This window comes from Lycorma delicatula, chromosome 6 (assembly GCF_047948215.1).
Source record: "Lycorma delicatula isolate Av1 chromosome 6, ASM4794821v1, whole genome shotgun sequence".
Taxonomy (NCBI): Eukaryota; Metazoa; Arthropoda; class Insecta; order Hemiptera; family Fulgoridae; genus Lycorma; species Lycorma delicatula.
In genome coordinates this window covers 19,882,644-19,899,551 of record NC_134460.1, presented here as the reverse complement: position 1 = coordinate 19,899,551, position 16,908 = coordinate 19,882,644, and the positions used below count along the sequence as shown (strand labels likewise).

The 16,908-nt window shown below is 29.3% G+C and overlaps 1 protein-coding gene across 1 annotated transcript in view; it reads right to left on the bottom strand.

The window, feature by feature from the left end:
- Positions 1-16,908, bottom strand: part of LOC142326577 (coiled-coil domain-containing protein 170-like) — a 55,814-nt gene that overhangs the window by 33,071 nt on the left and 5,835 nt on the right. The window contains exons 3-8 of the mRNA XM_075369158.1: positions 10,673-10,804; positions 7,788-8,075; positions 4,240-4,407; positions 2,988-3,132; positions 2,621-2,793; positions 947-1,147 (exon numbers count right to left, since the gene is read on the bottom strand). Of these exons, the coding sequence (XP_075225273.1) occupies positions 947-1,147; positions 2,621-2,793; positions 2,988-3,132; positions 4,240-4,407; positions 7,788-8,075; positions 10,673-10,804 (1,107 nt within the window). The remainder of the gene's footprint in view (positions 1-946; positions 1,148-2,620; positions 2,794-2,987; positions 3,133-4,239; positions 4,408-7,787; positions 8,076-10,672; positions 10,805-16,908) is intronic.

Sequence of the window (16,908 nt, the reverse complement as noted above, 5' to 3'; positions counted from 1 at the left end):
TTCAGCCCTATTAATCTACAGCCTAAAAATTTCTGTTTCTTACATATGTTTATATATGAATTATTTTCATTATTTTCATCATATCTTGTGAAAATAATGGGCTTGCAAGTACTCTTCAGATAAATATTTAAAAACCATTTTTGGGTTTTTTATTTTCAATTTTTTAAGGGGTGTGATAGTGTACAGCATGGCAGATCAACCAACACAGCCACTGTTACTGTATATGCATCATGACTGCTTGTACCTGCCTCCAGTTATTTGAATAAAAAACATAAAATAAAAATAATTAAAAGATTAAATTGAAAAACAAAGTACAGTCACCTCCTAGTGTGTTTGTCAGGTAATGCTAAAAACTGGGCAAAATACCTGTACCTGTATTACCTGTACGAAGTACGGGTAATCAGCTATAAGTAATACTTTTAAGATGGAGGCCAACTGTTTTGAAACCCACAATCTGAGATTACTCAAAATTTTATAAATTGAGTAAGCTTTCATTTTTATTTATCATTATTATTCTCATAAGCATGAGCTTAATGAACAAAGCGGGATCCAAGGGTCAGTGCAGTCTGGCTAGATCGGAAGGGCAAGTGAGGCAAGCCATGATAGCTAAATATTCCCTGACTGTGACAGGAAACACAAGTAATCACACAGCACAGGCAAAGCCGCAACAGGGAATGCTAGCACTCATATGTGAGATACATACATTTGCTATTAAAAAAAAGCGCACTGATATCACAGGCCAAGCCACGGCGGAGGAACACTAGTATATAAATAAAAGCTGAACAAAACTCTTTCAACATAAATGTTTTTACCAAAAGAAAAATGACAGAGTATAATTACTGAAACTTTTTTAGCCATAAATCAAATACATACAACAAATCTACAAAAAAAATTTGATGTTTTTTTTAACTGAGCTAAAACAAAAAATTAATTATTATTTACTCACAATTGATTTATCTCGTCTCAAATTTTCTTTTGTAATTTCACATGAACTCAAATCAACCTCCAATTTATGTAACTTTGATTCAATACAAGCCTTATCATCTTCCAGAGTTCTTATTCTACTATTGGCTGAATCTGTTAATTCCAACTGTCTATTTAACTGTGAGTTTAGTGCAGCTATTTTATCTTTCAATGATTCTATATGCTATGAAAATCAATCACCAATTATTTTAAATACAAATTTTCAAAAATAACTTATTTATTAACATCTGAATTTTATTCTTTAACAATTTATACTACATCTAAATTGAATGCTCTTTGTAAACATGCAATAATCTAATGAAAATGAACTGAATGCACATAATTGGATCAAGTGAAATGAAATGATAAAAAAGCTAAGATTAACAAGTGATTATTTTACTTTATACCAATTAAAAAACAAAAGGAAGAAGGGACGACTGGGTAACTGGGTAGTCAATCATTCTAAATAAAGAATTATCACTTAAGTTACAGAAAGGATCATTTTTATCCACAGGATTAACTGCTGCCAGGCTAAGAATGAACTAAAAAGATTTGCTTTTAATGCAAACGCATAGGGAAACTAATAAACATAAAGATGATGTGACTAGGGTAATGAACAGGTAGAGAAGATTATGAAACAAGAAAGTGTATTTTGCAGTTTTGTGGTACAGGAAGATCAAACAGTGGGAAAATATGGGCATATAAAGTTAATTTCAGAAGGTTAATTAAGTTTTAAAAGGAAAATTAAAACTTCATAACAAACACTTGGTTTAAAATTACAAAAGATTTTATATATATAAATCACCAATAGAAATAAAAACATCAAAACTGTCTATAATAGTGAATGAAAAATTAAAAAATATAATACAAAAGAACATAGATTGTTAAAAGCTACTTTAATTTCTGTCTCATATAGGTAAAATAAAAATAATATTGATAAGTTTAAGTTAAAAATTTAGTCATTTGGTCATACAATACATGAGCCATCTCCATGACAGGCCGAGAACTTTCCACATGACCATCGTAACTTGGAAGTTTTGATGAGGGCTTTTGAATGATTAATGAGAGATCAACTGCATACATAAAATTTTGGTTATTGCAAAGATTGTATATAAATATATTTACTACTTACTTCAATCACGTAATAATAACAGGGGAAACTTGACTAACTACTACAACCATCACACAATGAACAGTCTCCTAAACCTACAGTAGTTGTTAAATTTTTATTCTACTTTACAATTAATATCACGCTTTATTTTTATATTTTTGAGAAGCAACATTTTTTTGATAAATGGAATTCCATAAATGGAATATTCCATAGATAAATGGAAAATAAACAAGCACACAAATGTGTAGCATATATTTGTGCTACACAAATGATACGTTCACATTTAAATGTGACACATTTCATTTGAATGTAACTTTCATTTCAAATGAATGCGCTTGTAAAATACATGAATGAATTCTTGGTTCAAAAACCATATGAATTTCATAACAAAGATCATTGTATTTTTAGATTTAGTAAACAACAAAGAATTAAAAAGTAGTTTTTTAACCAAGAGCAATATATTTTTTTTCTGATACATTATATTAAAAGACAGGAAAAACTAAAAATTAACAAAATGTTTAATGTTAATTATAAATAACTTCTTACAACTGATTTATCCTTGTTTTCATTAAGGATTTCCCTTATTCTATCTTTAACGCTTGCTTCCTGTGATTCAACAAATCTGATTGGTGTACTGAGCATTATTGCTAATGATTCAAGAATATGACGCAATTCATTTTGTAACCTGTTCCCTTTTTCCTCTCTCTGCTTCAAATCATCTAATTAAAAAAAAAAAAAAAAAATGTAATTTTATACAACTTATATTAGCATGTGAATAAAATACACCTGCTTTGGCAGCACAGAACTGTACTGTAAACCTATTTAATAAATCAGCAATTCAAAAATTAACCTGATTTAATCTTTAAATATATATTATTTTAAAAAAAAAACAGTTAAATAACATAAATCATACCTCTCAGTGTGGATATTGTAGCTTCTTGAGCAGCAATATTTCCAGTTGCTGAACCCAAACTACGATTTAATGCTGTTAATTTATCCCTTAATTCCTGTAACTCTCTTTCAGCAGCACGCTGCTGTATTTCTAATGTCTCCTTTTCCTATACAACAAACCAACTCAATAATTAAGAAATATACTGTTTCACTTGAATAAAGAATAATAATATTTTTAAATTACAACAATGTAGATTTAGACATATTTAAAAGGTACACTTTTTTGTAACATTAATAAAGATTAATGTTACAGATTCTGTGAATCTGTAATCTAAACTTTCAATCCAAGAAATCCATAATTTGAATATTTAAATTAAGAATATAAATAAGTGTAGAATCAAAATATTCCAGACAGTTCTTACAAACATTAAAAACTGGACAAAAATGACTTAAAAAGTAATTGTAGAATCAAAATATTCCAGACAGTTCTTACAAACATTAAAAACTGGACAAAAATGACTTAAAAAGTAATTATATGTACATTTTTAACATTTGTAAATTTTTGTAATCATTTAATAATTATTTGTGAGTCCAAGATAAAACAATGCATTGCTTTATAGTTTCAAATATCAAAAACATCTCAACGAGGAATTACATAGAAAATGCCTACATTAATAATCTCTCTTTTTTCTGTTTAGCCTCCAGAACCACTGTAAGGTATTATTTCAGAGGATGAATGAAGATGATATGTATGAATGTAAATGAAGTGTAGACTTGTACAGTCTCAGGTCGACCATTCCTGAGATGTGTGATAAATTGAAACCCAACCATCAAAGAATACGACCCAGTACCCACGACCTAGTATTCAAATCTGTATAAAAGTAACTAACTGTCTTTACTGGATTTGAACATTAGAACTCTTGACTTCGAAATCAGCTGATTTACGATGACAAGTCTAACCCAATGGATCTACATTAATAATCTGACAAATAACAGGTTCTTTTTAAATAAGAAAACTGAATAATATTCGCTTCCCTTTAGACGGAAAACTACAAGCAGAAACTACAAAAAAAAACCTGAGCAATCAAAACTTTTTAATTTAACATAAAATATTATCAATGTATGCCTCAATACACAAAAAAAAAATATATACATTTTTCTTCTTATAGATCAATCTAAAAACCACAAATGAAAATTTAAATTATGATGATTAAGATTTGACACATCTTCAAACAAAAATAAAATTTCTGAATCAGATGAAAACAGTCACAAACCTGTCTCAGTCGATCAATCTCTAAAATATGATCTGCAGCTTGCCTCTGAAGTTTATCACGATCAGCTAATGCTCTTTCTAATGCGTCTCTACAACTACGTAACTCAACTTCAACTGTAGTTAATGTATCAGACATAGTAGTAGATCTTGTTCGTAACAATGATGTTTCCTAAATGAAATAAATTAGAATGATACAATGAGTATTAACCTTCCATCATTTTACTTCAGTTAATAAAATTTAAAAAAAACACAAATTTGAAAAAAAAACACAGGATAAACAGATAATTATGCACTTTCATTGTAAAAGCACTTCATAGACCGATAGTTTTAATTCACAAAGAAAAATGAAAATTCAAGTGCAAACATTAAATTTTTTTTAATTTCATAGAATACAATTTTTTTTAATTTCATTTAAATTTACAGTACAAAGTAACTTATTGAGCACTACATATTATGATCACATTCAAACACTAGTTTCACATCCATATGAATAATATTCCTGCTAAGTCAAGAATATGAGGGAAACATTTTTTTTATACTAATTTCATTGACTTAATATAAACAAATAAAAATAAAAATTGTATTTATTATTCTTTTAGTTTTTATTATCTATATTTTGTCATGTTAACACATTGAAGCTGAAGCCCGAAAACATTTGGGCTGACTGAAATACCCTACAGATGATGGCCAAATATTTTTGAGCCAAAAATTCTATATAAAAGCTTATTTAGTTCTATATAAAAGCTACCGCGGCTTATTTTCACGCTTAAGGTTTTGTAAACCATTCACTGAATAGTTTAATTCAAGTCACTCTGTTAAAACTGTGCTCTGGCAAGGATTTTTGAAATTATAGAAGAAAAACAAACTATTTGCACATTGAGGTTGTAAGTGCAGTTTACAATCGAGTTTCATTTGTGAGGCGTGTATTTCGCAGTTTACTACAGTAAGGTTTTTCTTTATACTGGTGTTATTTATTTAGTGTCAGTGTTTATTGTGTTTTTTAGTTGCAAGATTAATAATTCTTGTTTTGTAATAACAAAGACACTTGTAATTACACATGTTTTGTAATTATGTATGTTTTATTTATTTTCTTCTGTGTTTTACTACTGACAATTGACTTTATAAATGCGTTTGTTTAGTAGGTGCTAGTCCATGTACACTTTCTTGTTGTTGCTGTATGTCAATTTTTCTGTTATTATTTCGTTTTAGTGTAAATTGACAGATGTCGTATAATTTTGTTAGTTTTATATCATTAAAAAGGATGAGATACATGATAAAAAAACTGTCAGTTTAATAAATGAAGTTCTCATGAAATCTGATTCAGAATCATTTGATTATGATTTAAAAGATTCTTTTAGTTATGGCCGGGAAAACAATTCAAATATTCAAATTGCTTATGAAAAATTAGATGAACCTATTTTTGATTATGCACCTGAAGAGGAGTTAGATGATTCTGATTGCAATCCTGATTATATTGAATCTACTCCAACTGGTAGGCCTATTAGTTCCTCTGATGATGATAATGATTATCATCAAGCTAATGATATCCTAAATAATGAAGATCTTTGATACCCCATGCCATTAGTCAGTAGTGTGAGTAATGTTAGGCCATCTAAAAGAAAGAAAGTTGTCAATAAACAAAGTGATACAGACTTAGGGTGGTCATTTATTGATAACTGATAATCTGCCGTCACTGCCAGTGTTTAATGAGCATAGCAAAATTACTGCTGCTATTGATAAAACTACCATCCCCTATGATGTATTTTTACTTTTTTCCGAAATCATTCATTGCCGTAATGAATGATAAGGGACGTATGTATGTCAAGTTTCATGTATGTCAAGGGATCACTTTCTTTCTATTCTCTCCAACTTTCACCTCAATGACAACAATCTGTATATTCCTTACAATAAAGCTGGAAATGATCCTATGTACAAACTAAGGACATTCTTAGATCAACTGTTTTCACAGTTTCCTGTATGCCTTTCCCCTTATGAAAATTTGACAATCGATGAAGGAATTTGTGGTTTTCAAGGAAGGATTCGGTTCCAGGTTTATAATAAAAATAAACCAGACAAGTATGGGATAAAGCTGTACATTGTGTGTGACTCTTCAACCAGATATGCTCTTCAGCTTGAAGTTTATACTGGCAAAAGGGATGATAATTCAGTTATATCACTAATCCAGAGACCATTGTCTTAGTATCTTGACAAGGAGCATACTGTATTCATAGACAGATTTTACACTTCACCAGCTTTATTTGGTTTTTTAACTTCTACATCTAAAGTGGAAAGACACAAGCAATGTTTTAGTGTTGTTATCAGCTTACAAAATGACTCTAACAGATGTTCAAGTTCGTTCAAAGGAAGGTATGATAACAAAATCCAAACCTGATGTCATCGTTGACTGTAACAAAAATAAAACCAGTGATAGAAATGACCAAATCATTGCCTACTTCCCTTTCAAGAGAAAACAAATGAAATGGTGGAAGAAACTGTTCTTTCATACTTTTAAGATGGCTGTTTCAAATTCATTTCTCCTTTATCATGAATCCCGTAAAAAATACATTTAGAAAAAGTTATTGAGTCACTTGGGGTAGAATTGGGCAATAAAGGTGGACCTCTTGCTCAAAAAACAATTCCTATGTCTGTTGCTTCAAATACTCACTGGATGTCACTTTCCAGACAGGATTTCTCCCACAGAAAAAATGCTTAGCCAACACAGGTTTGTAAAGTGTGGTCGGAAAAGAGTAAAACATCTACTGGGAAAGTAGGAAGACAAGAAATTGGTTGGTGGTGTTCTGACTGATACAGCACTGTGTCTTCCAGACTGTTTCAAACTATGCCATACCAATGCTAAGTACATATAAACTAATTTCATATTTATTTGCTTTTTTTACATATTTATTGTTATAATTAAGTGAATACTCTAGGTTTTTTAATTTGTAATAAATTAGAGATAGGGTAGCGACTTTATTTTAGTTTTCAATCTTGTAAAATTTGTGAAAAAGCCATCAGTACAGTAAACTTATCAGTCACAATTTTATTTTCTCACTTTTTTATTTTTATTTTTTCACACAAATGGTGAGTGGTATAATTTTTTTAATATATACACTAAAATAAACTTCATGATTTGCTCTTTAAAATGGTATATAATGTACTTATATTCAATCCATATTTATTTTAAAATAAATTTTAAAAATCTACCTAAAAACCCCCAGGCCACAAGGTCTGAACATGGATACAATGGCTGGGCTTTAATGTGCTAAATAAGTAAACTTCATTTTAATTTCAAACTGATGATTACAAGATAAAGAACAATATTAGTTCTGTCCAAAAATTTTCAATCATTTTCAATTTGTGTATACCATAAAAAATAATAACTATCTATCCATCAATTTCTGATAGAAGAATGATTAAGCACGACTGATAAATAAATGTAGACATTTAGCTACATGATGTATTAGAAAAAGACATAATTTGCCTTGAAAAGTATATTTGTTAAAGGAAAATGAAAACAAATTATAATAAGTAATTACAAAATGCATATACCTGAACAAGTTCTGAAGCTTTATGGATCAACATATCTTGACCCATAGCATCAGGAGGAGCTTCCGTCCCTAGTGCAGAGGACAACCTTCGAACAAAATCAGACATTGCTTTACGAGCAGCCTCTTTACTTTGTTCTTCAGCATTGCATTCCAATTCCAATCGAGATATTTTTCTTTCTAAATCACGGCTACGTTCTTCCTGATACCGGCTTTCTCGCTGCAAAGTTGAAAGTGCCATCTCTGATCTGCCATGTGCGCTGTTCAATGACCTCTCTCGTTCCTCCAGTTCCTGCCTCCATACATTATGCACACCTCACTTCATGTTACAAATTCTACACATGAGTATTAAATAGACATTCAGCAAATATAACTTATGATAAATAATTAAAATTGACTTTCTTAATGGGAGTTAACTTATTACAAATAAATTTAATATGAAAAATAAAATTTTTTTACTTCATTATTTCAACAATACCAAAAATAACAGCAGGAAAATGAGGATAGTATAACAAAATATATCAATAATGTTATTGAAGACATACTTTAGGAAGCATCAAGTCATATAATTTGAGAGTTTGTAGGGTTAATGTAAAAAAAAATAAAGTTGTCAAATGCTGTAATACTACCAGAGTTAAATAAGACAAAACTCACTTACATAAACATATCTAAGAGTATTAACAAAAATAATTAATATTTTCATAGTATTTAAATTATAGATTGAACACATCTCAGTATAATTTATATTAATAATTTAGTAATTAATTAATAATAAGTTGCAAAAGGTTATTCCAAAGCGACCTTTGTCACTTTCTGTTACCTGAATGAAAATTAGGACTGAAAAATTTTGATTCTGGAAAACTCCAAAATCAAATGTCACCTAATTGTCAGTATAGTACATAAAATTCACAAGGTTAAACATGTAAATTATTGTTGATCACTATAATGGGAATGGTTCCAATTCTTTCAACAGAATCATTCACTCTGATCAGAGTAGTTTTTATTGGCTCCTTACAATACATTACTATTATAACATATAATGGAATGTTTATGCTAGCACTGTATTATTAGTTATTTTTACAAATAGCTATTGTAAAAAAGTGTCCTAAGTCATTTTCATAAATTTTTTATTAAAATTGTGGCAGTTTTTTTTTACAAAAAGTTGAAAATAATTTATTTTATAAACATAAAACTTTAACATTGAATTATTATGTCAGGAGGAAAATGAATGCTGTAGTGATGAATGTCAAATCTGATTCTAAACATAAGAAATCGAGTTAAGTAACAAAATAAAAAACATTTTTTGAAATAGCAAAAAGATTTTTTTAATTATTTTCCTTGAATTATACATATTAAACATATAAGCAAAAATTTCTTTGCCCCTAATCATTTCACTCTGTAATAAACACACTCTGAAAAAAAGCAAAAAAAAATTTTCAGCATCACACTGAACATCAAATTTCTTTGACAGTCAATCTCTTAATATTGCTTTTCACATTATAGGTAAATCCTCCCATCAGAGTTTTCTTTCCCATTACAAAATAACAAATCAATCCATCATTATATTTACCAAAATTAACCAAAAATGATGTTATAGTACTTAATGCAAATCAACGTACAATTTACAACATGTAATGCAATATTCGTTAAACACCTTCCCAAAATTAATTAATTAGTCATATCTAAAATTTTAAAAAGTAGTAAGTACAATAATTTTACTCTGCTTGTTTAAAATTAACTATCTGGAGTTAAAATTAAAATGGAGCTTCATATAATAAACCAAGGTTTATGAAGCTCCATGCTTCCAAGTGTTGGAATCCTTACATTATGAAAAGTGTCATAGGGTATAATAATACATATTTACATAAATTATATTATATACAAAATTGTCACCCACATTCTCTTTAATTATCCTACATTAAAGAGCAATGTTTTTTCTTGGCAATCATGTTTTTTATATTTATCTCTTGTTTGATCTCACTCTTCTCCACACATTAACCAACTCCTCACTTCCTCTCCTTTCTTCTAATTCTCTGATTCCCTGATATTAAGATGATTCCCTGATTCCCACAGATACTAAAATCAACACCTAAAATATAATCCTGATTTATGTGAGTGTAATTAAATAATAATACTCTTTTAACCATTCAAGATAGGACTCAATCAGAACTTTCCTATTATAAGATAAATATATTTACATTTATATATTTTACATTAACCTTACAAGAGGCACAAATTGATTTTATATTGATTACTTTCTATAAAGCAGTACCACTGTTTATTTCAACAAACTTTGCTCTGAATTCACTAATAACTATATTTCTTTCAAAAGTGTGAATGAATCTTACACAACACTTTCTCTTTGAGGGTATACAGTTTTACCTCCTTACATTCATAATATAACAGAAAATAAAAATCCAATTAACAAAGTTTACAATCTAATCTCAGCTGTGATGCAAATATTGTGTCCAATTTTCCTATGGTTTTAGAGTAAATATTTTCCAATTAGAAACATAAAAATTTCAATAATTATTTAAGATTATCCCATGTTTTCAATTATCCCAATTTTCCAATACACCCTCAAACATTATGCCTTTTATTTTTGGTGACTGAGCACATCCATTTTTACAAACAATAAACTAAAAAATCCAAATCCAAATGATAAGCATAAAAAATTAGTTCTTTACATTATCATTCATTAATAACAGCTATGAAACTGTGGAAATAAAACTGGCCAGCTTATACACTCCAACCAATTAATTACCAAACAGATAAAAGAAACCCTACAATGAAAGAACTCCATTCTGTTCAGCCGTCAATATCCCTTAACTAATACTCTATCAAACCAATCTCTATATGAATTAAAAATAATCTACACTGTAAGCCCACCTGTATTCTCTTGCGTAATGAAGCAATAATTGCATTTTGTCGAGCAGCTTGTTCTTTAAGCTGTTCAGTTTCCACTTGCAATTCAGCAGCACGCTGATCACGACTTCGAAGTTGCCCTTTCATCTCTTGCAGCTAAACAAAATATATTTACACTAGACTACTTACTTTACTTAGTTATTATTACACTAGATAATTTTAAAATTTACTTACAATTACAAATAAAATCAATATTATATTTTTATACTAAGAAAGTCTTGCATGCTTCTTTATTACTGACAAAAAACTACTTTATATCTTTAAAAGAGATAATAAACAAAAGATATCTTAAAATGTCACAGGAAGGAACACGATGAAGTAAAATACAATTTTCTTCAGTCAAAATAATTTTTAAACAGGTTACACAAATTTTTTTAAACTAAGTAATGTAACATTTTCACCATATTTTAATTGTTTAAATAAATTTGCTGTAAAATAATCCCTCACTGTTTGCAGTTTTACTTATTTGCAGTTGTCTCATCCAGTTTTTTTGGGGTGAATTTTACTAGTATAACTGCAAATAAATTAAAAAATTAACATTTAGTACAGTAGTTAACAAATGCATTGTTATTACTGTACTATCTTTTAACATTTGAAAACAATATTTTCACCCATATTTGGGAGAAGGTTATCAGCATTACAGGATAATATATTAAATAATAAACATAATATTAATTTAATAATAGTACAACATAATATATTTACACAAAGCCTTCGTGATATGTATATTTTTGTGAAAATGTTTATTTTAACTGTAACCTAATTATGACAATAAAGAAAATACAAGCATTGCCAGCCGCTGCTTTGTCACTATCAACAACCTTGGTGTCAATGCTGACATTTGCAAAATGTATGTATGTGGGCTACTTTGTAATTTTGTCATTTTCTCAAGCTCAGTATGTATAGTAAATAGAACCAACCAGCAAGTTGCAGTTGTGTATTGAGCAGATACATTCAGTTTGTATGTGGTTTAGTAAGATTTGACACATGCGTCATGGTTTTTTTTTACAAAGTCTCTGGTTTTTTCTTTTCGTTTTATCAATGAAAAGGCTTAACTTTTTTATCTTTTCTAAGTTAAGCCTCTAATTAGGGAGGTTGACTTTCTTGATAAACTGAAAACTAGTGAAAGCATAGCTTCAGTAGCAAAACTATTATGAATAAATTGTTCACTACATAAAGAAACAGTAAGGACAAGTTTAATGGTAGGTTTTTCTCAATCGGCTACGATTATTTTTGTATGCCATGACACAAAGATTGAAAAAACTGAAAAAGCTTTGAACTTATGGATTGAAGATCCAAACATAAAAAAGGAAATCTCTCAGTTCACTTCTTATTCAAGAAAAAGCAAAACGTTTGTACAACAACTTTGTTAAATCTGAGAATGAAAGTGGGACTAGTGCATTTACGTTTTCTGCTAGTAAAGGCTAGTTTGTAAACTTTAAGAAATAGTTTTCTCAGCACTATGTTAGCAAAACTGAAGAAGCAGCATCAGCTGACCACAAAGCAGCGTATTCACTTCCGGAACAACTGAATAACCTCATATCAACAAAAGACTATTTAGCGGATCAAGTTTTTAACAGAGATGAAACAGGCTTACATTGGAAGAAGATGCCTTCATGAACCTGTTTTGCTGCGATGCTAGTAGTGACTTCATGCTGAAACCAATTCTTGTTTACAAATTGTAAAAATCATGTATCAGTTTTATGAAAATCAAACCTTATCTCTTAGGAGTAACATTATCTCTTTTTATTGAACAGTTTCATTTTTTTGTGAAATATGTTGAAATTTATCTGAAAACAAAGCCGTTACCATTCAAAGTTCTTTTAATTGATAATGCTCCAAAACATCCAAAAGAAGTAAAATTTTTGGATCTTAATGTAGAAGTGTTATTTCTGCCACCAAATACATCAGCTCTTATTCAACTTATGGATCAAGGAATTGTGGCTGCTTTCAAAGCCCATTATCTGCAGGGGTGCTTCAGTGGACTGATAAGTGAAACAGAGGTGGGTAATTCATTGACTGAGGCAGTGGTGGAAAAATTACACCATTTTAAACATTAACAAATCAGTTTATGAGACTAAACCAGCCTTGATCAATGCATGATGGTGGAATCTGTGGCCCAACATTGTTAAAAAAAAAGGGGGAAAATAAGAAACAAAACTGCTGATAAAACTGTGAACAATACTGTATAAATAGCATATAAAATTCAAGGAGAAGGTTTCAATGAAATCGATGTTTGAGATGTTCAGGAGCTGACACACTGTGACAAGGAAGAGCTCTCAGAACAGCTGATAACACAGCCTTTACCTACTCTGGTAAATGAAGACAAAAATGAAGAAGCAATGACTGAGTTATTAAACTTAAAATCTGTAAACAAAATTTTTTGTCTAGCCAGGCATAACCAATATAATAACAAAAATTTCTGAAACTGACCCTTTTCTAGAGCAGTCAATGAATTTTAACAGACATCTTGAAGCAGCATAAGTGTCATACAGAGAATTATGTAAAGAAATTAAAAAAAAATAAATAAAAACCAATGTTTTAACCATTACATGGTTAAAACATTTTGTTCTTAGTGTTTGTTTACAGCAAGGTTACATGTTTGATTATTTTACTTCATCACTCATTAAACACTTTACAAATGAATATTCTCCATTCTTCTAAAGCCTCAGCATTCTCTTTTTCTTAATGTCTGTAACACTCAAAATCCAATTTTTCCTTCTACCCCTCTCCTTCCAAACTCTTAATTTCTTAACTGATACCATAAATGTCAGTTGTATTCACTGGAAGAAAACGTTGGGCAAGTTGATCTGAGTTCATTCTGTCAAATGTTTTTTTTTTGAAGATTTTCAAAATATTATGGGTGACGTCCACATGATAGTAACTGGATTAGGAATTAATGAAACAGTGAAATAAGGATGTATATTGTCTAAAAAAAAGCAGAGAAAGGGAGGAGAAAAAATAAAGGAAATTAAATATGCAGATAACAAAAGTTCACTGTTAGCAGTGAATGAACTGCATTTTATAATGAAGAGAGAGTAATCATAATTCTTCTCAATTTTTTTTACCTCAAATTGAGCATAACTCAAAAACAACTTGAATTCTTCATCAAATTTTCATATGTAAAACTTCAGATATACTACATCAAATCTAAATTTTAATGAAACTGATTAAGTAGTTTTGGAGATGTTCAAACCACAAAATTAGGACTATACATATATATGAAACCCAATTTAAATGAATGATATTTTCGTACTCCTCATGCTTCAAAATGTAAAGATAATTCATTTTCAGCCCTCACAAACACCACGCGACTGAAAGTAATACCATACTTTTCTTGAAAAGGTTGTAAAAATATAACCAAACACTAATGTTTGTATTTCTTATACAGATTGTTCTTTTTTTAGAAAGTTTGATAAATTTTGCACTTACCTTCTCCATTTCATCAGCTGTTTCAGCAGACTTTTTCCTATAACCATTTGATTTTGATATTAAGGTAAGTTAACTCTCTTTTCAGCTCCTAATGCCATTATTGCATCAGCTTCCTTGTTCTATATTCCTATTGATTTTCCTATTTTAACGTTTTTACTTTTTTCTTGAATTTGTTTTTTCTATCTTTTCATCTTCAGTTTTTTATTTCTTCTGGTCTTCTAAACAATTCTGTTAGCGAATTATTGATTGTTGAACAGTAGCCAAAGGTGCTTTACTTAAAACATAATCACAATTTCTTTCTTCATCATAAATGATTCTCAATGGAATTAAACTTTCTTCCTTCAGATTTGCTACAATAATTGTTTTAAATCTGAATAGCTTCATTCTACAGTTGCTTGTCCATAAGATAACATTAAGATAAGTTGTACCATATTCCAAATATTACTAAACTCTTTTTTAAAAATTAATTGCCAAAAAAAGCATCCAGCCTTTATTTATCCCTCCGAAATTCATTGAAATTAATTGGGTATTCCAACATTTTCTTCAAGAAACAATTTAAATTTCTGTAATGCTGTATTATACATATTTTAACTGATTATGTACGGTGTATGTATATTTAAAAACCTGCTTCAAACATTTACAAGCCATCAATGCAAAATAGATAAATTTTTATCAAAAATGATTCATGAAAAATATTTTGAATGGATTTTTCTTAAAACGTCATTTAAATAAAATCTTGGTCCATTTACCCAAACATTACAGTTAATTTAGCATTCAAAACCCCTTGTATTTGAATAGATGCATGAAGTCACGTGAAAAACTGCAACTAAAATCAAATATGCGGGAACCTATGGAGGCCCAGTTTATAATATTTAAACTACTTCGGGAAAGCTTTGCATGTAAATTTCATGTTAATAAAGAAGAAAGTTAAATACCTACGAGAATATGCTCATCCCGGTAGAAAAAGTAGGGGGTTTTTATCAATTCACATATTATTTCTACATCATGCATACCAAACTGATTCAAGCATTCGCAATAAAGCCTTATGCTCCTACAAAAATATGATATTCCCAAGATGAATTTACCACAGAAACCTATAATATGCTATAAAAATAATAACACAGTGAAAATCAGTTTATATAGTATCATAATATAATATGATATGACAGAAGTTTTTCCAATATTTCTCTAACATCACAGTAGAAACTAAACAAGAACATTATGAAATGATGAAAATTGCACATGGAATCAATCATTTTCTTTCTTAGACTTTTAGTAGATACAGTATACCTTACATCTATTCAACCACCAATTTTGTTAGCTTTATTTCCAGTACAAATTTCACTAAAAAGAAACTTTGTTAAAATACTATAACTCTAGAAAAAGTCAAATTTTACAAAATCTTCAGGGCATAAATAAATATTCCAGGGAAAATAAGCAAAAATACTAAATTCCAGACATTTTCAGTACTGAAAAAAGACTTCTAAATTCCAAGTTTCAGAATGCATGGGAACCCTGTGTAAAGAGCTGAGTGCTATTAAATGTTTTAATGCTCAAAAAGTGAAAAAAAATCAATATTTATCATCAATAAAAGCAGATTTGTATTGACATAAAGAGTAAACAGAGTATGGAAAGGTGATGTAAATTTTTAATACTGGACAAACCAATGCTCAAGAATTATCACAGGTTTGAATCAAGTTAATAAAGTATTGGAAACTAGATACAAAACATTTAGCTTGCTAAATGTTTCTAATCATGCTTTTCATTTTCTTTCTAATCATGCTTGTCCCTCGATGAAATTCCATTGAAACACTTGGGCTACAACAAAATTTGTACACAATACATTTCCCACCAGTTGTCTGACCAACACAAAATCAGATAATATTGTCAGTGTATTTTTTCAAAAAGAGTCATGCAGATTGATGATAATTTTCTTGATCAGACTGTTTTTGGTAGTAAGATCTAGGTGCCTCATTACACTCCATAGTAAGAAACGGTCACTTGAATGAAATCATCCCAACTCTTAAAAGCACAACAATCCAAGCACATTCTTTTATGTCACAAAATCTCATGACGGAAATTTGTTTGGATTGTAAAGGCATTCTTTTAGTAGAGTTTTCATAACAAATGGTACTAATAAACCCTGATTAGTATTTCTTGAAGCATTATTGTTCACAACAAGTCTAGTTTTGTACTGCAGCTACAACTCAAGCTTTTTTCAGTAGTTTTGGACGAGAAGTTTTCATTCATCCATCTCATAGTTTGGTCCTTGCTCCAAGTAATTTTCACTTATTTCCTAAGCCTATGAGTTCCAAGGTAGACATTTTTTTAGAACTTAACTGCTTGCAGTCAACAATTGGTTAAACAAATTTATAGAGGATAATAACAACAACAGAATTTAAAGCTAAATAAATAGATATAATTAATCCTTAAATTTAATTACATAGAGAAATAGTTTCAGATACTGTGTTTAAAAAAATATAAAAATACAAAAAAATTTATAAAATATAAAATTATTTTTTATATTTAAAAAAAAATAATTTTTTTTCTTAATTTTTTTACAGTTAACTAATGGAACTTAGTTCATGTCTTATCCTCTTACAAGTATAGATTTCTGGGAAAAACTCAGTGGATAAACTAACTATAGCTGACAGCATTTCTCCAGTAGCAAACATTATCATTTATTTACAGCTTAGAATGGATAAATTATTTCAATTAGTTATTTCGGATTGCAAAATTTAAACATCAAATGCTCTCAAATTTACCAT